Raw genomic sequence first — 24,930 nt, 5'->3', positions numbered from 1 at the left:
CGTCATTTTGAGGCCAGAAAAAAAACTGTAGAAAACTTAACACATGTTAATCGGAGGCAAGTTGGCGAAGATGTTTGAAAAAAGACCGTATTACCTGCACCGTACGGCATTAAGGCCAGAAGGTCATATGAGTCTACCTTCTATCACATTATAAAAGGTGATTTTTCAGATGGTCATATAACTGCTAAGGTCCTTAAACCCATGCACTTTGAGACTTAAAACGAGATCTTAACGGGACCCAGATAACATCAAGACGAATGTCCTTGGCAGCATATCATTTGATTTATCATTCCTCTATCATTGAGTTATGACAGTCGTTCCATATAGCCTATGGAAAGATAATTGGTTCAACACGTAGGTTGGTTCAACCGGCTGGTTGAATGAGGCGCTCGCTTCACGTGTCAGTGGATTGTGTTAACCCATGGTGCTCATGAATAGTATCTTATAGCTCGCCCATTCCAACGTAATTGAAGAGGCACAAGTAGTAGAGCAGGCATTATATTTAAAATACGTGTCTTGTCTGATATATAAACTATTCAACATGCTGTTATTTTTGTATAGGCTACGTAGATTTAGCTCCTTAATTCTACAATTTTCAGTTTATTAATGTACACAGATTTATTTTCTTAGGTAACTTGTCCGGCCCTCACGGATTGGTCGTCTGTATTGCACTAGACAGCTGCAGTGCCCTGTCACGGCTCATTCCGTCATTGCTATTGTAATTGACGGTGTTCTTTCGTAGACGTGATTGGCTAGTCTCCCAGGCTTCGGTAAACAGAGATCTCAGAGGGCGTTAATGTTACGTAACCTCTAGGTTACAGTACAATTGTAGCTGTCAATAGTTCCAGCAACATATTCCTCAGGTGTCCATCCACATTTATTTGTACATGTGAAACGAATACGACCTTCGAAGTGCTGGATCATCTTGTCACCTATTAATTTGAGCAACAAGTTAATTGTTAGATTTGAATATTGGCAGAATCGCGCACTTTTTTTTAAGGAATCAAACTCCCGAAATATGTCTTCAGAAATTCCGGAGATTTTCAAAGCCCTGCTTGAATACCCTTTCACTATTCCTACCATTGATGACAACGGTAAGAATTTGGAACACGGGGCGAGGTATTTTCGTTTCTGTCAACTCTGCAATTGCATAATAGCAAAGCATTGTAGCACAACTACAGACAATCAAATACGCACGCCACAATGTTAAAAACCATTAGGCAACTTTCCCCTGAATACTGAAGAAGTGGCTTGCTAAATTTCCCTAATTTTAAGAGTTTACCATTCACTCGTACCACGTATTATTTAGGTGTCAAATGTTTCTGTTAACATGTCGCCATATTGCGAGAAATAACACTCAGTTTAACGACAATGAATGGTACTTAGTTTCTGTGAAGCAAGTCATGGGTCAGTCATAGCTGATTTCCGTTTGTGGCGTAGGTCAATATTTACCCGAAGCCAGTACGCTTCTGTCTTTTCTGGAATTAATACTCACAGGGCTGCCAAGTTTTCCAAACCTAACCTTCTTGTCAAAGCCAATGCCATGTTGTATTCCACTCAAAAATGTCTTATGCAACAGGTATCAACGAATGAGGTCAAGTCACATGGTATGCCGAATCTGCATCGAAGTTATCTAATTTAGCTAAAAATTGTTAAGATGCTTTGATACCAGAAAAGCTCCACACGTAACATTAAAAATTTTACTGGGAGTAAAGCACTTGTCAACCGTTCAATCTAGTGTAGATATTTGACAGGATTTGCATAATTAAGATTTCTGAATCATCCTTTTAAATCAATAGTGGGAAACTAGACACTCCAGGAAAGAAAATAATGTGATCCTCAGACACACACATGGATACACTTGCTGCACTATTTACAAGTCCCACTCTCAGTGACATAAAGGTTAAAGTGCTGAGTCATGTGCCTCATAATGTGCTCACTGGGTTACAGCAGCACAGACCAGCATAGGACTGAAACGTACATCTACAGGGCCAGTGTGTCTGTCTGTCACCGCTGAACGTCTCTATTATGGTTGTCTTGGGGCATTATACCTTAGACTGACCTTTATACAACCCTCCAGTTAACACCTTTTTATACCCAGGGTGTCTTACATCACCAATCTGAACCTGTAGCTAGTCCTAACAGGCTGTGTTGATGCAGAGTGGTGGAGGCTACACTCCAGTGCATATTTAGTTTAAGTCATCTATTTTCTATGAAGAAATAATGCAGTGATGGCTGTATATGCCATCAGTGGCTAACATTGTGAAATAAAGGACACTCACTCTGACCCCAGCTCCTTCCAACTACATTCAACCATGAGATGACACACGCACACGTTTTTTTTTCAAATCCACTTTACAGCATCTTCAAGTCTAGATAAATGGATATTTGTTATTGATTAGAAATGTGGAGTTATGTGACTTTAGATGGGTAAGTTCTTAAAATGCATATGTTGCCTGCTGTTGGCCAGGTGTGCCAGATCTGGTCTCTATCTGCTCTAAATGTGACCTAAATGTACATAACACTTCAAATTAGACCTATGACCTTGAGAACAGTTGGAAAAAAGTATAGTTAAATGATTCTGGATTCAAAGATTGAAATAGTTTAAGTATAATAACCTTCAACATAGTATCTTCACTTGTTTCTCTCTGTTGCCTGAACAAATTATTCTTAGGGTCTGACCCCAGAATGAATATATATATATATTTACTAAAATCAACCTATGTGAATGGCTGCAGCTTTGATGAGGATATAACGATGATGTGAGCCATAACCTTAAATAACTTATGATAACATTATCATCCGGTCTGAACATCGGTCTAAATGTAGCAAGGCTTCCCGTCTCGCTGTGGTGAGCAAGAGACTACATGCACTGTCTGAACACAGTGTACAGTTCTGCTCGTCTTCAAGTACTCTGCCGCATAGAGATCCTCCCCATCCTCTCTTTCTGTCCGACCTTTTTGTTTAGAGAATTGAACTGCAAGATAACTAAGACGATTATGGTAATAGGTTTCTTAATATTTGCATGCCATATTCATGTGTTTGAATTTATTTGAATCAATAAAGATTTTCTAAAAGAAAATATTCAAAAAGAGAATGAGAAGACAAGAAAAATTTGTTATAATCTTGAGGTGCCCGCAACATGGACCACGCCCTACGTTTTACCAAATCATGTATCCCCATGTAAATTATATAGAGGTAATGTTATTTAACTGTGCACCCATAACGACGGCAAATGCACAAATGAAACTTGAATGTGTATGGAACGAAAACGTAGTCAACTGTTGGCTATATGCTATTGAATGTATTATGACAATGAAGTCTGTCTTTTACATTGTCATTTGCGAAATGCTTTTAACTTGTGAGAAGAGATAGTATAGTGACGCAAACAAATTTGGTCTGCATGTGCCAAGATAAACGAATAACCATAGCCGTTACGCCGAGCGTAGATCATGAAGTTCCTCAAAGGCATCAGCTGGAAGGCTAGGCCTATACATTATTTATTTTACTTGATTAGTTCATAAGTTATGCATGTTATTATTGATTTGACACATTTAGGTAATGTATGCTATTCAGACACGTATATAACTCCTTCAACCAATAGGCGCAAGGATGAGAAAAGCGATAGGGCTTATCTATTGGTCCCTTTTTTGACGACCCGCCTCTTTAGCGCAGAGGATGTCAATATTCATGTCGTTGGAAGGACGAGTGCTCCAATCAGCGTCGCGTTCTGTATTACTTTTTGGAGAGGAGGCGCGGTTTCACTCCCACATCTGAGTTGTTATTTCTAGAGCCGTGTCCGTTTTCGGTGCCGTGGCATTATTTCGTTGTTAAATTAAAGACTATAGTGCTTATTTTTATTTAAATCGAGGTCGGACTGTAGCATATTGATTATTTGAGATCGTTTTACTGTATATTTAACGTGACATAGGCCTAAAAGTCTTAGTTGATAAGCTATTGTGTAAAACGACAACAATGTCTGGGGATCCGATAATGGAGCCTATCACAATCACCCTGGAAACGACTACTGGTGTGCTTAGTTCGTTTCCAGTGGTGTTAAAGAAAATAATGGAAACACCACCACCGAATTTGCTCGAGGGAGACGACGGTGAGTCTAGATGTTTCCTATTTCTACGTGTAGAGTATGTTTAGGTGCGTAGCCTACTATTAGCGACAGAAGATTCCGGAAACAACCGAAAATATTTACCAAAAGTTGAAGCTCTCCCAGACTGTCATTTTATACATACGATCCTTTAAGTTACTTTAAAGTAATGATCACATTTTCGTAGCAGCGATCTGAAGGTTAAACATTCAGTGTCAAGAATGCATCATTGTAGAATAAGTCCAAAATTTAAGGAGCTGCAGTCGTAAATGTACAATTTAAACTATTTCAATTATGTTCTGTACGTAGTAGAAACCGATTTTGCAACCACAATCGGGGTCCAGTCCCACATCACACACTCTCCTCCTACTCCTGCCTGTCCCAATATCTAATGACATTTACATTTAGTCATTTAGCAGACGCTCTTATCCAGAGCTATTTACAGTAAGTACAGGGACATTCACCCTGAGGCAAGGACCCAAGGACACAGCGTCATTTGGCAGCCAGGGGTCGAACCAGCAACCTTCTGATTACTAGCCCAATTCCCTAACCGCTCAGCCACCTGACTCCCTCTGACTTTGACCATGTCTCACCCACCCTCATGTGACATGTTTGAAATTCTCTGTCTCATTACTTAAAGTTTATAAGTACTAGTCCTTCTTGTTTTCTTATAAATTACAGAAACATTTATCCAGGGATGTGTTACCTTTTTTACTATTATTTCTACACTTAACTTGAGCTGTGTTGATTTTCCAAGTTCCTTAATTCCAATGGATTGAATAAGATTCACTGTCCCCTGACCCTGACTCCCCCCGTGTTGCGACCAGATACTGACAAGGAGAAGCTGTACCTGGGAGATGACGTGGACATGAGTGGGGGTGTTAGCGGTCTGGGTCCCTCCGCCGCCCTGACACCCGCCATCTGGGACAAGACTATCCCGTATGATGGGGAGACCTTTCACCTGGAGTACATGGACCTGGAAGAGTTCCTCATAGAAAACGGCATCCCCACCTCCTTGGAAGGCACCACTGATAAGGAGGGCTCAGTGGAGAGTAAGCCAGCGAAGAAGGCCTCAGCCATGGGCACACCAAAGCCCAAGATGGCACCATCTCCTGGAGAGCCTGTCTCTCTGCTGCCCATCCTGGAGCTTGACCCATGTGAGGAGGAGGTGGTAACCATCACCCTCAACAACACTGACATTAGTGACACGGCTGAGGAAGGTGAGACTCAAGATGTTACTAGATTTCTGCCCAAGCTCAGATGACAAATGGGGAGCAACATTTAAAAAGGTCTAGAGGGCTGCAAGGTCGGGGCTAGGTAAAAACATCTGGTTGCCATTGCTCATGCGTGACTCGACAGTAATTCAACCCAAAGTGACTTTATTATCTTGTGGTTTGTTGTTCTAGACAACAAGACTAGTCTCAAGGGCACATCCATAAATTGAGGACACCATATACATGGTGTATTCTGAAGGTCAGCCAGTACATTCATGTAGGGGAAACTGAGTTATTAATAGAAGGTATTAATAGAAACAGACCCTATGGAGGGGGAAGACAGAAGTTTAAACAATGATTACATAGGACTAATCTGCAAGATTCACATAACGATGCTTGGCTATACCAACTGCTGCATTGACAAAGTTACCTCTACTTTCACCTTGACAGAAATCAGTGTCAGCCTGTGTCAGCTCCTAAAGTTGTGTAGCTCAGTTTCACTTGAAAGACTAAAGGTGGTGGAAAAGTATTAGGAATAATGACATTTGTAGAATCCACCAGTACGACCATAAGGCAACCACTGTGCAACAGTAAACAGACCACACAACTTTGAATTGAATTTGAGTTGAATGTTGAAAGTGAGTCATGTCAATCAAGAATGACTGAGATTACCCTGTGATTAAACCACTGCCTGTCCTCCAGACACCACCGACAAGGACAGGGAGACCCCTGAACCCCTCGACCCAGAGGAGATCGAGGTGGAGGTGAACTTTGAACCTGACCCCACAGACCTGGTTCTGTCCAGTGTGCCCGGCGGGGAGCTGTTCAACCCTCGCAAACACAAGTTCTCAGTTGAGGAGCTGAAGCCTCAGCCCATGATCAAGAAGGCCAAGAAGGTGTTTGTACCCGAGGAACGGAAGGTAGGTTTCGGAGATGCACAACACATAGAAACTAATAGTTTTGGTAAAGGTTTTAATACCATGTCAGACATGTTGGACTGCACTATGAATACAGTTTCAATAAGACTACAGGGGTCCAAATGACAACCTTGTTCTGGTGGGTGCAGTTAGGCTGATGGGGTTGACCTTTACAAACTGTGTTGCATATATCTTGGAAATGGTGAAGAACTCTCTCTTCTCAGGATGATAAGTACTGGCAGAGGAGGAATAAGAACAACGTGGCAGCTAAGCGTTCTCGGGATGCCCGGCGTCTGAAGGAAAATCAGATCACGGTACGGGCAGCATTCCTGGAACGGGAGAACACAGCACTGCGACAGGAAGTGGCAGAGCTACGGAAGGACTTTGGGCGCTGCAAGAACGTTCTGTCTCGCTATGAGGAAAAGTTTGGAACCCTGTAAGAGACCAAGAACACCTGGTGGTAGCCAACATTAGTCATTTCATTATTACTTTTGTATAATACATTGCTTAATGTCCTAACTACACACCACAATAGCTCCTGGAATATTTTTTCCTGTGTACCAGTCAGATGAACACATTGTTCCGGTTAAGAATTATAATTAATATCCAAATAACATAGTCTCGTACCATTATTGATTATCATAATTTACTATACTGATCTTATAAATGTGAGTGGTTTACTAGGGAGGCTGATTTAATTCTTTTTTTTTTGATGAATGACGTTGGTGTGAACCACCCCCTCGCTGATGTCCCTGTCTCCCCTTCCCCTCATATACAACCTCTCTTTCTCTTCTCTTTCAAGTGCACCACTGGGAGAGGATTAGATGATCATTGATTTTATTCATCAATTAGTTGGATGGGTGCAAACCTTTCTTTTTTTTTATCTGATGAAGAAGAGGAGGAAAAGGAGTGTGTATATTTTTCTCATGTTTTCTACACAATTAGCTGATATTGGGAAGTTTTTGAGGGACGTGTGGGGTGAGGTGAAAAAAGGAGAGTAATATCACAAAATACATTCTAGATTTATTTTAGCTTGGAAGACATTTGCTTTTAAATCTTACAGTTTGCTTCATGGTAGTAGTTGCATTATCACCTAGCAGCATGTGAGTCGCTGTCGTGTCTTTATGTTATGTTGTTACAGGGCTGATGAAGCTAACTTCTTGGCTTCCTTCTCTTCATAGTATAGCTGGATCAGGATGATAACAACTGTGCCCTATCCTAACTGTGACCAACAGTCCTATACAATACTTCTATATCAGGGGACTACTTCTACAGCAGAGTAGTAAAAAACAACCGTGTTAGAAACACCATATACACAATGCTTCCTGTTGTGTAGACAGTCTCCACCTCACTTGTGCTTCAATCCAGTTTTAATTCTAGTCCAACTATTCTCTTATCTTCTGAAGGTCCATATCATATAGATATACAGTATCTATGTAACTTGTCAGTTTTATTCTCTTCCTAATTGTTGTTGTATTGTCATATTCAGATGTCATGTATAGAATCAAATGATGCATGTAAATAGTTGCAGAATTACATTATATTTTATAGAAAATTCCTTATTTTCACACATAATATTTCAATACAAGAAGTATTCAAACCCCCAGGTTATTCATCTATTCTCTGTTAACTGTGCTGTTGATTTTAGAATTTGTTGTATCATTCTCAACCAAACTTGTATAACAATCCAACCAACCTCTTTGTATGTTTACTTGCTCTAAATGGCTTCTCTAAGCTATTTACTGAGACACTCTGGGAACTTTCTATAGCAATGTGGATCCGATCATGATCTGTCCTTGTGTAGGGCAGGATGATACCTTTTGATGTGCTTGCCACTGAGCATTAACTATTTAATGGAACTCAGACCACACCAAACTCAGACCACAGAAATTTGCTACACAAGTCCAGTAGTATTAGAATATCTGATGCAGGAGTTTTTAGTTTTAACAAACTAGGAAGTCTCTGATTTTGTGGGTTATTTTTAACTGGGTGTCCCAGTTTTCACCAAGGACCCAAAATTCCTCAAGTGTCTTCTTCCCAAGCTGTATCAATGCAATATCCAGTCTACTGGTTTACCACAGGGCAGATCCTATGTGACCTAAAGTGTCACAAATCACCATCTTTGGGATTGTTTCCACAACATATTAAGATTAGTCTCAGATGTATCATTGTCCTATGTGGAGTCTGTGTCCAGAAAACTGTGCCCAGCCTCATTGGGTTTCTTGTGTTTTTTCAGATTGATTTGATGTTCCCGTTTCAATACCTTATGTTTTGTATAAAAAAAAAGCATATGGCTTGTCAACGTGTTCACCGCCAGTTTAAAGCTACTACTTACTACTTTAGCAATTTACTACTGGTAGACTGAATTTAACTCAAATGGGTGAATTGAGGTAAAGAGAATGTACAACAGAAACCAGTTTTCTTGCATTGTGATGTAATTACTTTGATTCAGGGAAAGACTTCATTATTTGATAAAATCTCAGTCTTCCATTTCCCAATAAATCATTAGTTTTCTGTTGTACTTTCCAGTAGCCCAAATGGTGAATCTTCTGCTTCAAGATTGTCTCCATAATATTTATTTTCTTTTATAATTTTTTTTGACATTATGAGTTGAAAATTGAGAACTTATATTAGTAATTCACTTAATTAGTAAAAGTAGTCATGGATGTAGTCCTTTGGAATAAAACTATTGGTCCCATTGGTTAACAAATGATGTTCAAGATGGTAAAAGGGATAGAGATTACCCTTACCGATGAGCCTCCTGACATCTTTTCTTTTTTTACATTTCTAATGGAATATGTAAAATATTCAGAGATAATGACATCTGCTATATAGTTGTTACGATAGACAGTTAAATTTGGGGAAATAAACATCAATTCTTCTCTATTGTCTGTCTATGTGCACCCCTGGTGTGACATTTGTTTGTGACTCTTATGTTCCGACTTGTATATACTAATAAAGCATAGGTTAAATGTAGGCCAGTGTCAATGTGTGGTTCCTTAGACTAGACAGTCGTGCAAACACCAATGGTTCTGTAATATCAACTCCTACACTATCATATTTCACCCACCTGTGTAAACTGACAGGAAATCCTTTACCGTACAACACGGGGCAAAAAGGACTAGTCTGAATAGCTTTTTTATGACAAAGACAGCTTTGTCTAGTACCTCCCTAAAACAGCCATACTACCAGATCCTTTTCTTGCAACTTTGTGTTACACAACACTTGACAAATGTTCCTCAAGAAAAGGAACATTTGTCAAGTGTTGTGTAACACAAAGTTGCAGTTGTATAAGAGCCTAGTGTGAAAGCATGCCATCTAGTGGCTGAGATGCAGACAACAGGCAGGGAGGGAATGTGGGTTAGGTCCTGGACACAAGACTTGAATATGAAATATGCTTCAGTTCAAAAAGGATAAAACCAGGGTGCGAATTACAAGGGGGTTTGACCCCCCTTATTAAGACTTGGACCCCCTCAAAAGAGGTAAAAACAACAGGTCGGTGGGTCGATACACGCCCTGGAGAAGAAATTTACCCCCCCAATTGTCATTTTATAATTCGTACTCTGGATAAAACTATTACTTCAGTAAACTATCCTTACCAGACATCTTGGGATAGTGATAGTGGTGCATCTACCACCAAGAAAGTGTGCTATTGGTCTGTAAATTTGGAGGGAATGGTTCATAAATACAGTTGATCATCTACAGATGATAATAACAGAGATTTAATACTTTCATTGAGTATAGTCATATTTCAATGAGGCACTTCATGTATAGAATGGAATGAATATATACTCTTGCAACAAGACTGATGTAAAAAAGAACGCTTTATTGCAATGTCAAAACATGTTTACAAAACAAAAAGAAAATAATAAAGAAACAGTTTCACAGAAAATCTGCAGCAAAGCAATTTGCGGTCCCTCAGATTTTCACCTCTTCTTGAAGCCATACTTCTTCCTCTCATAGAACAAGTCTGTCTTGGAACTGCCAAGGTTCACAATCTTGGGACAGCCATCTCGCTGTGAAATTTGAAAAAAAGGAGTTGAGATGTGAGGAAGAGTAGAAAGGTGAACAGTAGGTTATAAATAGGATTGATTGCACCAAAGCAAAGAAGATAATAAACATTTGAAGTTACATTTACATTTAAAAATACAAAAAGTTTCTTTATGATGATAAAACAGATATACAGTCCAGGCCTGTAGTCTGTGAGAGAACAACTATGAGCAGTAATATACTCAACTCAAGAATCATTATCAGGTTAGATATGAAGTTGAGAGTAAGATCAAGCTGATAGTAAATAGCCTTTTATATTTATATTAAACCTAGCTTGCCAAACATTCTTGAATTACTTGCATGTGACAGGATGATTATGAGAACTCATGTTGGATTACTTACATCTTTCTCCTGGATGGTACACTCTTTGCAATAGTAAGCGTCTGATACCCCAGGCCCTCCACAGATGACACAGCGCCCCTGGTAGGATCCGTAGTTACATTCGTCACAGATACGCACTAGCGTACAGGGCCGTACGTAGGAATCACAGATAACACACTTTCCATCACCTTGGGACGGAGGTGGAGGAAGAAAATAAAGAGAAAGAAATTGTGACTTGGTACAAGCAAATTTCAGGATTATACACTGTACACCGTAAACTGTCTTAACAGAAAATATTAACTGAAAGTAGAAAACCGCACTCTCAAGCTTGTCTCATTGCTTATTTTGACCAGTTTATTCACAGACGCGTTTCGGCCTAAGCCATACTCAAAATAATTAAATAACAGAAAATATAACATACTTGTGAACAATACATGGCCAGGTGGGGAGTAATGAATTATAGGGTTACCCACTATGATCTCCCTGCTAAATCGGATCCCGCTCAATACTTACATTTCTCGCACAATCTGCCAATAGCTGAAAAGAAACAGAATAGTTAGCATGACAGCTAGAGAGTTAAAGTTGTGTCGTCTCGAATTGTGGACATTAAATACAACTTAGGAGTACCAAAGTTACACTGACTCAGCCAAGCTATATAGGCTACTGTAGCTATAACTAGCGTCTAAAGCAGCCTGGCGAACGACTGTTAGTGTTAGCTCTAGCTAGCAAGCTACCTATACAGCAAGGAAAGCAGATATATCTCTATATATCACCGATTATTGTTGAATACAAGAAACTGCTACATTGTAGCTAGTAATATGTAAATATGTGAATACGATATAAATAAAACACCTTACCAACACCGGCTTGTTTTCTGCAAAATATCAAATCTGGATGATGTTTAGCCATTTTCGGCAAACGCAAGGAGAGGGATGGCTTCTACGATGACCTTTGAACTGTGAACCACACGTTTTCTGACTTTTTCCCTTTTCGTTTATAAAACGTCACATAATTACAAATGTATCTTATATTTGAGCATTTTTCAGTTAGGAAGTAATGCAAGCCTCGAAAATATGACCGAATAAACCACCCCGCAAAAAAATACTGATGTGTTTGTCCTCAATGAACACTGACGAACCCATGCCATATAATGAGCATACTTTATTCAATATTTCTTCGACAAATTATAACATAATACAAATATATGTATTTGTGGTAGACGTATTTAAACATGAATCACTTCGTGGTTATTCATGAATCGATTATTATAAAATGTTGATAGTATAAAATGATAACAGTGATCCTTCCTGCAAAATACAAGCACTAAGGTCACACAGTATCCTTACAGATATAATAAAATGAAAAACTAAAGTATAGACATTTTCTACATATTTTAAATCAAATTAAATGTATGTATATAAACAATGAAATATTATAATTTACAATAACGTATTATCGGTGTAGAGGCCACATATTACATATACTTAGAAGTGCAATAGATCGATCTGTCAGGACAAGCGACGTTGATAGCCAACAAAACCTGACGTCAACTTTCATCGACACATCTTTGTCAGTGAACAAAATGGCAACCTACTGTCTGACTGTCTCCCGGCTCCAGGTTAGTGACAGATTTTCGGTCATGTTATCACATTCTGTGTAGTAAATAGGTCAATGCTTACCATTTTAGATTAAGGATAGGATATTAGATGTGAGTGTATTACCAAAAGTCCAGTTGACCCTGGAAATAGTAGAGGGAGTCAGATTCGTGACGACCAGTCAGGTCATCGTGTCCCCAGTTCACTCCTGTCGACGCTAGTGGGGATAAAGTTTGTCTTTGCCATTTAAATACGATAATTTCAACTAGAAAATTAAGTGTATGTACTGAAAAATATGACCAATTACATAAGCTTTCAAGTCGTTTAATGTCATTTGATTTGAGGAAACGCTAGTTATTTGCAAGGTTAACGCAAGGTTAGGACGCACAGCAACCACACACGGCACTGGCAGGCGGCGTATTTTCACCAACATCGATAGAGTTATTAAAATGTTTTAAGAAAATTAACATTGACCTCTCGGGAAAGTTATTTAGTTGACTGTTTCATAACCTTGCGGTCTTACTCAAAGGCAGTAGACTATGGCCACGTTGCTTCTTTTATGGTTAGTCGGGATGTCTTGCTTCATGTCATCAAAGACAGTGATTAGGCTTAGCCTAGAGTATTGTTTTTATTTTATTTTTGCATTATTGTCAGCACCCTCTTGTTATAATATTTTTTTTTAAAACTAGCAGTCTGTCATCTCTTGATAGCACTGTCTCTGCATTAGCACAGTTATTCTATTCTAACTAGTCTAAATAACAAATGCGATTATGAGACACCTGTCTCTCTCTCGTGGTCTATTTGTGCCCCTGTCTCTTTTGTCCCCCATTTTGTATCTCTCTCTTTCTCATTGGCTTGCTTGTTTACCCCACATAACAGAGATGGTCTAGGCTATTTGTATTATTTTCAGAATAATCAGACAAATGTTAGAAATATGTTTTGTGGATATTGATGCCCTTACTCAGACACACATTCTCTGCAACTATTTATATACAGAATCTCTTTTGTTGTCTTATATACTCCAATTATGTTATCCTATTTGTTATTTTGCATATGGATGATGATACAAGGGAGTAGTATGTACAGCAAATGTAGAATCTGTGTATCATTTCCCTCTCTGTCCCTCTAGCTCGCCCTGGGCCGCGGTGCGAGGCGCCTGCATGTGACAGCCGCTTTTAACGCCAAAGCCATGGTCACCATGAGCCGCTTTGAGCCCAACTCCTTCATTAACTACGAGCAGCTCCAGTCAAATGTTGACATTGTACGCAAAAGGTCAGGCTGCCCTCTGTATTAAACTTGCACCAGCTGCTGTGTTAGGAAATGTTAGCCTCTATTGTTGATTTATTCAATTTGTCCTGTCTTTCTCTCCAGGTTAAACCGTCCTCTCACCCTCTCAGAGAAGATTGTGTACGGCCACCTCGATGACCCCCACAACCAGGAGATCGACAGGGGGCGTACTTACCTGCGGCTCCGCCCAGATCGCGTGGCCATGCAAGATGCCACGGCTCAGATGGCCATGCTGCAGTTCATCAGCAGTGGTCTACCAAAGGTTGCTGTGCCCTCCACCATCCACTGTGATCACCTTATTGAAGCCTCATCTGGCGGAGTTGAGGACCTGCAAAAGGCCAAGGTGAGAGGTCAGGGGTCGGGTCACGGCTTTGGCAGAAGATGTGATGGAATGGGTTTCCACATGATCAAGCCAAAATACAATGTTTTTAAAGACAGTTCTTTTGTGTGCCATCCTCTTTTAGGATGTGAATAAGGAGGTGTACAATTTCCTGGCCAGTGCTGGCGCCAAATACGGAGTTGGCTTCTGGAAGCCAGGCTCTGGAATCATCCATCAGGTAGGCAAACGCACTCACTACTAATGTGAAAGAATCTTTTGGACATGTTTTTACAGTATTAAAAACACTCTTCATTCCACAGATCATCCTGGAAAACTACGCCTACCCAGGAGTTATGCTGATTGGTACAGATTCTCACACACCCAATGGGGGTGGCCTGGGGTCTATCTGTATTGGAGTGGGCGGAGCTGATGCTGTGGACGTCATGGCTGGGATCCCTTGGGAACTTAAGTGCCCCAAGGTGAGAGGATGTTCAGTCTGTCATAGTCCAGTCCTCCAATCAAAAACACTTGCATTCTGTTTAGATTATTGCAGATGTGAAGATAAGATATTTCACTTCATAATGTGTCTGAATTACTTTTGTAGTTCAAAGAATTACTTTTTTGAGGACTTATTACATCCCCAAATATCTGCCCCTCCTGTTGTGTTACAGGTAATTGGAGTAAAACTGACAGGCAGCCTGTCTGGCTGGACCTCCCCCAAGGATGTGATCCTGAAGGTGGCTGGGATCCTTACTGTGAAGGGCGGGACTGGAGCCATCGTAGAGTACCATGGACCAGGAGTCGACTCCATCTCCTGCACAGGTCAGAGAACTAGTCTGAACTTGACCCACAATCCTTGACTCCATTACTTCTAAAAGGGAAATTTTTGAACTACAGTAAGCAGTGTTTAACTAATTCAAAACAATGTGTAAGGAATCCCCTGTTTCGTGTTGTAGGCATGGCGACCATCTGTAACATGGGGGCTGAGATTGGAGCCACCACTTCAGTGTTCCCCTACAATCACCGCATGAGGACCTACCTGAACAAGACCGGCCGTGGAGGTACAGGACCCAGGCCACTAGGCTTGTCACTAGCCCGCTGCTATCTAGAATCTGGGGAAGAATACTTGTGAGAGGGGAGACAAATTACTAGGTTTAACGAGTGAAAGAGATTATGTTAATAAAGAGAAATGTTGTAGATTTGATGACAGGTTTTCTTATGAACTAACTCCTCCTTCTCTCCCCTCCACCTGTCCCCTCCTCCTCCTCTCACTCCTCTTGTTCTCTCCCTCCCCCCTGCAGAGATTGCTGCTCTGTCTGATGAGTATGCTGACATCCTTGTGCCGGACGAGGGCTGTGAATATGATGAGCTGGTCGAGATTAACCTGGACGAGGTAAGTGTCCATTTTTCCCTGTTGTCCATGAGCCATGGATCCTGAGCTTGGGTAATAGGAACGCCCTCTATCTCCTCCTCCAGCTTAAACCCTACATCAACGGCCCTTTCACCCCTGACCTGGCCCACCTTGTGTCAGACATTGGGACTGTCGCAGAGAAGAACGGCTGGCCCCTAGAGGTCAAAGTGGGTCAGTGCAACCTTTAAAACCCTCAAACTGTTGTTTAGGTTAGGTTACCTGACATGTATCATGTTCTCTGACATGTTTCTGAATCCCCCTGCAGGTCTGATCGGCAGCTGCACCAACTCCAGCTATGAGGATATGGGCCGCGCTGCCTCCCTGGCCAAGCAGGCCCTGGACAAGGGGCTGAAGTGCAAGGCTGCCTTCACAGTCACCCCTGGGTCAGAGCAGATCCGGGCCACCATTGAGAGAGACGGATATGTGAGTCGGAGGAAACCTGGGGTGTAAGCAAGGGGGTAAACGCAGTACTATGAGGAGGATGAAGAGCTCATACCAGTGGTCTAGTGGTTGTAGATGGACCTGAGGTTAAGAGGTTTCAGTTGAGATCTCCAGTAGTTGGCGTAGTCCTCAAGAAAAAAACAATAATGAGGTAATAATTGCTATGCAGTGTACTCAAGCCCATCTTAACGAGGAATGTTGTTTTGTCCCTCAGTCCAAGATCCTGAGTGATGTAGGGGGTGTGGTTCTGGCCAATGCCTGCGGACCCTGCATTGGACAGTGGGACAGGTAAGACCTTAATGCTATTCGGCCATACCGTCCTTCATTGTGCACTGCATTGAGGTGACTGAATAACTGAGATCATATGAATGGTCTGATGTTTCTTACATTTACTGTCATTCAGGAAGGACGTAAAGAAGGGAGAAAAGAACACCATCGTCACCTCCTTCAACAGGAACTTCACAGCCAGGAATGATGCCAACCCAGCCACACACGCCTTTGTCACCTCCCCAGAGGTACACACACACACACACACACACACACACACACACACACACACACACACACACACACACACACACACACACACACACACACACACACACACACACACACACACACACACACACACACACACACACACACACACACACAACCAAGAAACTGCAGACTCACATTCTCATTACACAGGCACAAAAGCAGACTCACATTCTCCTATCTCCTCCAGATTGTCACAGCCCTGGCCATCGCCGGCACCCTGAGCTTCAACCCAGAGACGGACTACCTCACCGCTGCCAACGGGGAGAAGTTCAAGCTGGAACCGCCCAATGCTGACGAGCTGCCAGCCAAGGACTTTGACCCTGGCCAGGACACCTACCAGCACCCTCCCCCTGAAGGTGGGGCCCTGAGGGTGGACGTCAGCCCCCAGAGCAACCGCCTGCAGCTGCTGGAGCCCTTCGACAAGTGGAACGGAAAAGACCTGCAAGACCTGCAGGTCCTCATTAAGGTCAGGAGTGGCTGGGGGACTAGGGTGTTTGGGTTGGGATGACAGACTGGCCGATGACCTCTACAGCACACCTCAATCTGTCAGTTGTAGATAAATCAAGTGTTTTTGCTGTGGGAATCATCCTTTGCCAAAACCATGTATTAAAAGAAATGTGAATGCTAAAGAGACTTCCTTTTCCTACTCTTATCCTGCTTTATTTCTCATCTTTTCATCCTCTTTCTTTTCCATTTCCAGGTGAAGGGGAAGTGTACCACAGACCACATCAGTGCCGCCGGACCCTGGCTCAAATTCCGTGGTCACCTTGACAACATCTCCAACAACCTCTTGATCGGAGCGGTCAACATTGAAAACGACGGAATCAACAGTATCAAGAACCAGCTGACCGGAGAGTATGGAGGCGTGCCTGATGTTGCTCGTCACTACAAGGTAAGATGTGTCATTGTGTCCTACAATGCTTACAACAGTTTCATATTTTTGACTGATTTCAGATGGCGTTTCAAGCAACAGTTCCATTATGTTTTCATCCAGTTTCCATGTGAATGTCCCAAGTTCTCCTGACAGCAGACCCAGGTGGTGTTATGATGTCTAGTGTTTAGTAAGAGTTCTGTCTGTCCTGCCAGGCCAACGGGCTGTCCTGGGTGGTGGTGGGAGATGAGAACTACGGGGAAGGCTCTAGCAGAGAGCATGCTGCCCTGGAGCCCAGACACCTCGGAGGGCGCGTCATCCTCGTTAAAAGCTTCGCTAGGATTCACGGTACGCTGTGTGTGTGTGTGTGTGACAATGTTTTTCTTTGTTATGGATATTTGAAAGACAGAACTTGAATGCAGTAACTCCAACATGTATTCTTTTCTCTTCCTCCTCCCTTTAGAGACTAATCTGAAGAAGCAAGGCATGCTGCCCCTGACCTTCCATAACCCAGCTGACTATGACAAGATCCGCCCAGACGACAAGATCTCCATCACAGGACTCAAGGACTTTATCCCTGGCAAGGTGAGGAGACCCCTGTTACCGTGTGTCTCACACCTGTCCTACTGCTGTGGGTCGTAGGTGTCTGCATTTCAGAAAGTTCAGTGTTGTACATGAGCACTCGTATGCAAGCACAGCATATGAACCTGACCGTCCTGGGTATTTGTGTGTCTCTGATGACGGTGAATCTGAATCAGTGACTGAATCTTTTGTTCTTCAAACTCTATTACATCTCTCTCTCTCTCCTTTTCTCCTTCCAGGCGCTCACAGCAGTGGTGAAGCACGGTGACGGCACCCAGGACACGTTTCAGCTAAACCACACCTTCAACGAGACCCAGATTGAGTGGTTCCAGGCCGGTAGTGCCCTCAACAGGATGAAGGAGCTGCAGTAAATAGACAGCCAGGAAAAGGAGGGGCCTGGATGGTAATAGGAGGGACTTATAGAGGAGGAGGGGCACAGAGAGAAAGAAGGGGTTTGCTTCAGATGCAGGGGACAACAGGGGAGGGGGTTGGAGAATGTACATTCTGGTGAAATACTGTTACCCACCCTAACATACTTCAGAGAAAGCATTAACAGTACTTGGCTTCCCTCTCAGGGGTGTACTAGTGAGGGTAACGGGCAGCAGCTGTTATCAGCTGATTTAGGGTCAGATTTTTCTACAATCCTCGCTTGAAATGGGGTGTAGAGTCACTAACCCTGAATTGGGAGGGGTGGGGGGGAGAGGTGAGGTGGGACTAGTCAAGGAGAAGAGTGGACTGGTGACCTTTCAACCAGGATGTGTTTTTTGTGGAACTAAAGCCACACCTGTAGATTTAATGCTCAAATTAATTTAACTTCTGGACCATTTGTATGACCTTCCCAACTCTGTAGACATGACACATACATGCACACAAACTGCTCACAGGACTGTTTACATTACTCCAAATAGGAACTAATGTAGAGCTATAAAAGCTACTGGGAGTCCTCTGTCTTTCAGGCTGGTAGATGTGTTGGGAGAACAGAAACTGTAAAAAGGGAAGTTGCCACAGAATCTCAAACATGCATATGTGCTTGTGTCCTTTTTGGACCTAAGCCCTTGTTGTTATACTGCCAACTGCAGCTCTGCTCATGTTTTCACAGCTGTTCAAAACGGATTGGTCAGGCTTGAAGCTGGACAGTCAGGTGGACACTATAGCTAGCTATTTCCACTTTGAGTTGCTTCAGCATGGAATATAATGGATCACTATCTGTGATTCACTTCATGCTTTTGTCTCTTAGCTGCTCTAATCACACACACACAAACGTAATTTAGTTTTATTTTGTCGTACTGTATTTTAGCAAGTCAAAAGCCTAGATAAGAATTGTATGTTTCTATAAGATTGACCTCTGGCTTTACCTTCCACACCAAGCCTTCTCTACCTTACTCCACTCACACTACCATCACCACTCCCACTTCCTGAGGTCATAGGAACATCTTTACTGAATATTGTTAACAAGCAGGTCAAAGGTTAAGATTTTTAAGAGTGGCTATATATTTATTTTTCTCAAAGGCTAAGATGTGCATTTTAATGAACTTGTCTTCCGTTTTTGTTTTGTATGGCGGTTTGGTCAGATAAGAGGGGCTGCGGTGTGACTTCCACTTTTTCGCACTTTTCATGTATCTTTTGAGCACCCTTTTTTGTAGGGTTCCTTGTGTGTTCTGTCTTTACACCCTGTGTCAAATCCCACTTCACCTCAGTTACATAGCAGTGGTGGAGAACCTTGCCTCTTGACATGCACACAGACGGACTCTTCCTTATCTAAATGCAAGAACCTAAAGTGTCATCTACAAAAATCTATGTATTTTTCTGTATTGTGATAACTGTGATTGAGTTGCTCTACCACTGTTGGACAGAAATCTACCTTTCTAGTGTCCTCTTCTCCCACCCACTCCTAGACAGTACCTATGGACAGAACACACACATACTTTTCACACAGTTCTGATATTTTCATGTTAACTTATTGTTATCATCACCCCCTCCTCTGACCCATGCTATAAGTCTGGTTCCATGTATATTTAAATCTTTTCTTTTCTTTTTTCTCCCTGCATTGCAGAAATGAAGTATATTCAGTCGCAATGGGTTGTAAAATAAAGTGACATTTAAATGAAAATACCTGTGTATGTAAGTTGTTGTGTAGATTTCCATTGTTGGTGCCATCTCTTTCGTTTAGTATTTTTGAAAACGCCTTCACTCCCATATGATTCCACACAATGTCGTGAAGAGACTTCCCATCTCAAGGACACTTGAACATTTAAGTGTAATGCCATGTAAGGACAGATATAACACATAACATGCACCTGCTGGTTGGCTTTCATTGTGTCGACCCAGTAACCCGTCATCCCCGCCCCGATCAACACACTTTCTCTCCTTTCTTTTCTTTTAACCCTCCCACCATCCTGCCGGAACTGAGACGGGAGAATCGTATGAGCTTTGCAGCCTCATTCTTTCAATGTCTGCTGATTTTTTTTGAATTTATATTATAACCATATATTATTACATAACTGAAAAGGAGTCAAAACATCTTTCGTTTGACCAAGACGACCTGACATTTTACGGTAATATAATCGATAAATACTTCTCGTTTAAAATGTTAGATACTATTCATCTTGTGTGTATGTGATTGGAAACTCATCAATAACCATGTAGATACATTTGGTTTGAAACGTGTTGACTATTTTTGAGTCGGGTCAGGAGTATGAGATGTTTACACAGAAGCGCTCTTGGCATTTTGAACGATCAATGAAAGCGTCCATTCTCCTTGTCTAGAGATGGAACACAACACGAAGGTTCTGGAATCAAGAAGCCTGCGGCTTCGTGTTTGAGAATTATTTATAGGACTCTATCGAGAGCTCATTAATTCTGCCCCGACAGTTAAAACAATGCACGGGGAAGGTCATTTAAAAGTTTACATTTTTTTTAGATTTACTCCTCTGTCTGACAGACAAAAAAAGAGCAATGCCTATACTCAAGAATTACGTGTCTCCCATGCTGATGAAGCCAAACAAGCCGCTACAGTCAGTGCCCTGGTTTTTGGGAGGTGCATGGCAGGCAAGATAAAGACAGCTTTTCTGTCAAGTATACGCCCGGTCTCCCCTCAGGGTTCAGCTTTGTAAGACGACCTAAATAGAATGCGTAGTGTCACAGCCCATAATTTAATCATGTTGCTTATTAAAATTAGTTTGTTTAGTTATCTACTTCACTCTGTTCTGTTATACAAGTTGCTCATATGATCCTATCAAACTGTTTTTCGAACTGCTTTCCTATCCGGTCAGGTGAAGTTTGAGACAGGTTGACAGTGTATGATTTTTGCTATGCCAAAAACATTAGCTAGTGTGAAATTTAAGGTAACCCTATACATCATAATAGACTTCAGCACTGGAAAGAGGAACTAACAAATGCACACCCATGTACGCAGTCATACAATGCAGTCATCTGTGCTGCAATTTAAATAAAATAAAGAGCCAGCCAGCCAGTCTGTCTCCACCCTAACCCAGGGAGGGACAGCCATATTTAGAATGTGGCACTTACGTTCTCCTTCTCACCTCTCTCACCTCTCTCACTCACTTTCTCTCTCTCTGATACACACAAATACACACACACTAACCAGAGAGTGAAAGGCCCCGATGTGGCTAAATTACTCTTGTGCACATTCTGCTAAATATAATTTCTATAGAGTGATGGCAATATACAGTGGCTTACTCCTCATAACACACAGAAGTATTGCACAGAACCCAGTCGCAAAATAACCTGATACTCGCAAAGAAAGGCATCAATCCCCTGGTAGAGACTATATTCACAGATAGATAGTCTTGGTAAAGTGAGATCAGTGCTGGTGCTTATTATTATCATTCTCTCTTCCCTGTCACCCTCATATTGTTGTTCTGCCTGTGAAGGATGACATCTGTTGTGGTCTCATGTTTTTGTTTTAACTTTGACACCTCCCTTTCTCTCCCTCTCCCCCCCCCCCCCCCCCCCTCTCTCTCTCTACCACCCTTTCTATTGTACAGGAAAACTACTCAGCACCTCTAGAGCTCCCGCTCATTAACTACTCTACACACACACAAACACACCTCTCTCTCTCTCTCTCTCTCACACACACTCACATACACAAACACCACACGTACACACACTCCCAACACGTCTGCCATGCGGACAGTGTAATCCTCTCTACCCAGCTGCTGCCCACCTGAGGCAGTCCTCCAACCCCCCACTTATCCCCTCAACTTGACTGAAATGGCAGACTCCAACCCCTCCTCCCCAGCGGACTCCCCCATGCCACTGCCCTCCCCCCGCACCCCTCTGGCCCTGTCCTTCCCTTTCCTGAGGGAGGGCAGCAGGGTGTGGGAGAGAGAGAGGAAACCCCCCCAGCCTGGAGAGTTGCCCAGCCCCCTGCCCACCAAGCGTACCCGCACATACTCAGCGTGAGTCAAACAAATTAGTGGTGACATGTGTGAGTGTGTGTTGAATTGCTTGCTCAAGGGCTGGCATGATAATTAGCATTAGGTGGGAAGTATGAGGACATAGTCTTTACAGTTTTTATTGTTATACCGTATCCCTATTTATTGCCTTCCACCCCTCCATCTCCCCTCTCTCTCTCTCCCCCCCCCCCCCCCCCCCAGGACCGTGCGGGCTACGTCAGGCCCTGTGTTTAAGGGTGTGTGTAAGAACTTCTCCAGGTCACAGGGTCACGGCTTCATCCGGCCCTCCCATGGTGGGGAGGACATCTTTGTTCACATCTCTGAGTGAGTGGCCTCCTGATTCATCAGTAATTACTCACCCTTCTTCCTTACAGTATTCAAACAGACCCATGGTGTACTGCTGGCCCTGGAGCATTTCCTATAACGTTATCATGATGCTAATTCAATACCATGAAATCATTCTAGAACCAGATATCATATACTTTATTATTTAAAAATCAATCCCCAAATCTCCCTTTTTTTCCTCTGGTCATTTAGATCCTCTGCATATTGCATACTCATGTCATGTCTGATAGACATCCCTTCTCCCCTCTTTCTTTTCAGCATTGATGGGGAATACGTCCCGATGGAGGGAGATGAGGTCACCTACAAAGTCTGCCCCATCCCTCCCAAGAACCAGAAGATACAGGCAGTGGAGGTGGTCCTCACACACCTGACCCCAGGGATCAAACATGAGACCTGGTCTGGACAGATCATTAGCTCCTAAGCTGCTGTAGGGTTTGAGGGTTTGGGGACCTTGTGGGTCTCAAGGTAGGATCTGGAGGTCTGGAGACCTTGGAGGTTTGAAGGTAGTCTTGGGGTCTGGGGACTGAGTCTGGTGTCTGGATGCTGGGGCTGGAGGGAGGGAGGGAGGGAGAGATGGAGAAGAGTGAATGGTGAAGAAAGGGAGATAAGAAGGAAAAGAAAAAGGGACAGGAACCAGAGGATGGAGTAAAGACTTTAAAAAGCTATAGAATGTAGAAAGGTCTTGAGAATGTGTGACAAAAGTAAGAAGAAAGGAGCAGTTTCGGTTTTGCTGTGTTTGGATTGGTTTTCTAGTCGTGAAACGACAGTTGGTGGTATTAGGGACAACTGTGAAAACCAATGAGCAGCAAACCTTCCTAAATTATATTGTTTTACGTTAGATTTGTTTATTATTTATTTGGAAACATATTTATTCCATTATCTATTACAGGGAATGTAGGTTGTGCTAGTAATGAGCATTTACTGATAAATTGTACCAATCTAAGCCTAGCATAATCTACTGTACTATACACACACTCCTATGATAGTGCCCTGATTCCACCCGGTACATGATCGTTCAGGATTGAATATGCTTAGCTCATGTTTAGCTCATGCTTAACTCTGTAAAAAAGGCACTTATTAATATACAAGATTACGTATCCATTTTACGTTTGTAAAAACCCCATGACGTCCCACCTAATACATGTTCTGTATGCACACTGTTGTGTTCAGTAGTCTTTGAAACATGAATTTAATGTTTCACCATGCACTAATATTCTAATAAATTGTCTTGTAATCTCTATGTATCCTAACTGACAAGTTTTATTTTCATTATTGTTTTAATAAACTTTAAGACACAGTAATAACATATGTTTCGTTCATAAACAGGTTGTTCATAAAAAGTACATGTGTTTCACATGTACTTTTGTGTAGAATCATTGTGAATGCTGTAATTTTGTTTTATCATGTGAATAACATTAAAATAAAAAAGTTACTACTGTATTCACACTACTGTGGGGAAATTTCGATGGGTGGTTTACATCATGTAATACAGTAAAAAGGGTTTTAAAAAACTGACAATATGGTTCAGTACCAGATGTTCCCCACTAGAGGGCAGACAAAAACAGCTGCTGGATTCCATTCTCTCCTCAGAGGTCAATGATGAGATTCACAGCCTCAATTTTCCAGATTGAAACTTTTTACCTAACCATTTACGATTTGACCAACAACAACAAAAAAACTGGGCCAACACAAACAATCTCTGCAATTATTTCTTCACTTCTTCCTGACAAGTCACACAGATTTAGGTCTTCCATTATTTGGTCAACCTGTGGAAATGGTCAGGGATGCACTCTGCACAATATAGTCACACCCAACCTAGCAGCCACATGCTGATATGCTATCTGGGTTAGTAAGCAAGGTTACCCTTTAAAACTTTTATTAGGACCCTAATGAAGGGCCTGATTGTTGGAAACAAGATTACCCCCCCCCCCTCTCTCTCTCTCTCTCTCTCTCTCTCTCTCTCTCTCTCTCTCTCTCTCTCCCTCTCTCACACACACACACACACACACACACACACACAGGCAAACACACTTTGTGAGATGCCTCCAGGTTCTGTTCTCTTTGATATGTCATTGTGATTTATGAAATGTTCTTGTGCATGGTAGTGAGACCGTGGGAAATGAAGAGAGAGAGAGAGAGAGAGAGAGAGACTGTGTGTGTGTGGTTTGTGTGCTGTATATGTTCAGCCCACAGCAATATACAGTCAGGCCAGTGTTGTTGGGAAATCAATGATTATCACCTGTTGTTAGACTGGCCTGTGACCAGGTGTCTAGGATGAATAAATGTGTTTATGTGTGTGTGATGTTTGAATGTTACGCTGAAATACTATTTCATTCCATGTGACAAGTCCATTACAAAACATTTTTGAAAATAAGATCTTGAAAAATGCCTAGAGCATATATTTACAGTACAATCGCTTTTAGAACAGAAGAAAAACAAAGTAATCATAGACCTATTAAACAAGGGTAATATCAGTGTAATTGGTTAGAGTGATACTGTATTTGAGTTGATTGGTTA

At 42.0% G+C, this 24,930-nt stretch overlaps 4 protein-coding genes across 5 annotated transcripts; 3 read left to right on the top strand and 1 right to left on the bottom strand.

Annotated features, from left to right (window-relative positions):
• The first annotated feature begins 860 nt into the window (after window positions 1-860).
• Window positions 861-9,209, top strand: tefa (TEF transcription factor, PAR bZIP family member a). Of its 2 annotated transcripts, none has more exons than XM_067244926.1 (5): window positions 861-1,094; window positions 4,930-5,322; window positions 6,019-6,236; window positions 6,458-6,669; window positions 7,036-9,209. In XM_067244926.1, the coding sequence occupies exons 1-5, from the start codon at window positions 1,019-1,021 to the stop codon at window positions 7,055-7,057; spliced, it is 921 nt and encodes a 306-aa protein (XP_067101027.1). In that variant the 5' UTR covers window positions 861-1,018; the 3' UTR covers window positions 7,058-9,209. The 2 variants fall into 2 exon arrangements, with proteins under 2 accessions (XP_067101027.1, XP_067101026.1); XM_067244925.1 differs by lacking the exon at window positions 861-1,094 and adding an exon at window positions 3,807-4,108.
• Window positions 9,210-10,038: 829 nt separating this feature from the next.
• On the bottom strand, window positions 10,039-11,604 carry phf5a (PHD finger protein 5A). The gene is made up of 4 exons (XM_067245266.1): window positions 11,462-11,604; window positions 11,118-11,141; window positions 10,626-10,792; window positions 10,039-10,249 (listed from the first exon to the last, which is right to left on the bottom strand). The coding sequence occupies exons 1-4, from the start codon at window positions 11,511-11,513 to the stop codon at window positions 10,160-10,162; spliced, it is 333 nt and encodes a 110-aa protein (XP_067101367.1). The 5' UTR covers window positions 11,514-11,604; the 3' UTR covers window positions 10,039-10,159.
• Window positions 11,605-12,171: 567 nt separating this feature from the next.
• On the top strand, window positions 12,172-19,760 carry aco2 (aconitase 2, mitochondrial). Its single transcript, XM_067245010.1, has 17 exons — window positions 12,172-12,222; window positions 13,329-13,471; window positions 13,571-13,829; window positions 13,951-14,043; window positions 14,126-14,284; window positions 14,477-14,627; window positions 14,762-14,866; window positions 15,107-15,198; window positions 15,282-15,387; window positions 15,482-15,639; window positions 15,872-15,945; window positions 16,061-16,172; window positions 16,385-16,663; window positions 16,898-17,089; window positions 17,284-17,416; window positions 17,532-17,653; window positions 17,890-19,760. Exons 1-17 carry the CDS (start codon window positions 12,187-12,189, stop codon window positions 18,019-18,021), a joined length of 2,346 nt encoding a protein of 781 aa, XP_067101111.1. The 5' UTR covers window positions 12,172-12,186; the 3' UTR covers window positions 18,022-19,760.
• A 232-nt stretch (window positions 19,761-19,992) lies between these two features.
• On the top strand, window positions 19,993-22,956 carry csdc2a (cold shock domain containing C2, RNA binding a). The gene is made up of 4 exons (XM_067245029.1): window positions 19,993-20,205; window positions 21,658-22,071; window positions 22,270-22,392; window positions 22,672-22,956. The coding sequence occupies exons 2-4, from the start codon at window positions 21,884-21,886 to the stop codon at window positions 22,832-22,834; spliced, it is 474 nt and encodes a 157-aa protein (XP_067101130.1). The 5' UTR covers window positions 19,993-20,205; window positions 21,658-21,883; the 3' UTR covers window positions 22,835-22,956.
• Window positions 22,957-24,930: the final 1,974 nt, after the last annotated feature.

This window comes from Osmerus mordax, chromosome 10 (genome assembly GCF_038355195.1).
Source record: "Osmerus mordax isolate fOsmMor3 chromosome 10, fOsmMor3.pri, whole genome shotgun sequence".
Taxonomy (NCBI): domain Eukaryota; kingdom Metazoa; phylum Chordata; class Actinopteri; order Osmeriformes; family Osmeridae; genus Osmerus; species Osmerus mordax.
Note: the sequence above shows the minus strand (reverse complement) of the source record. Positions and strands in the feature narration are given on the sequence as shown.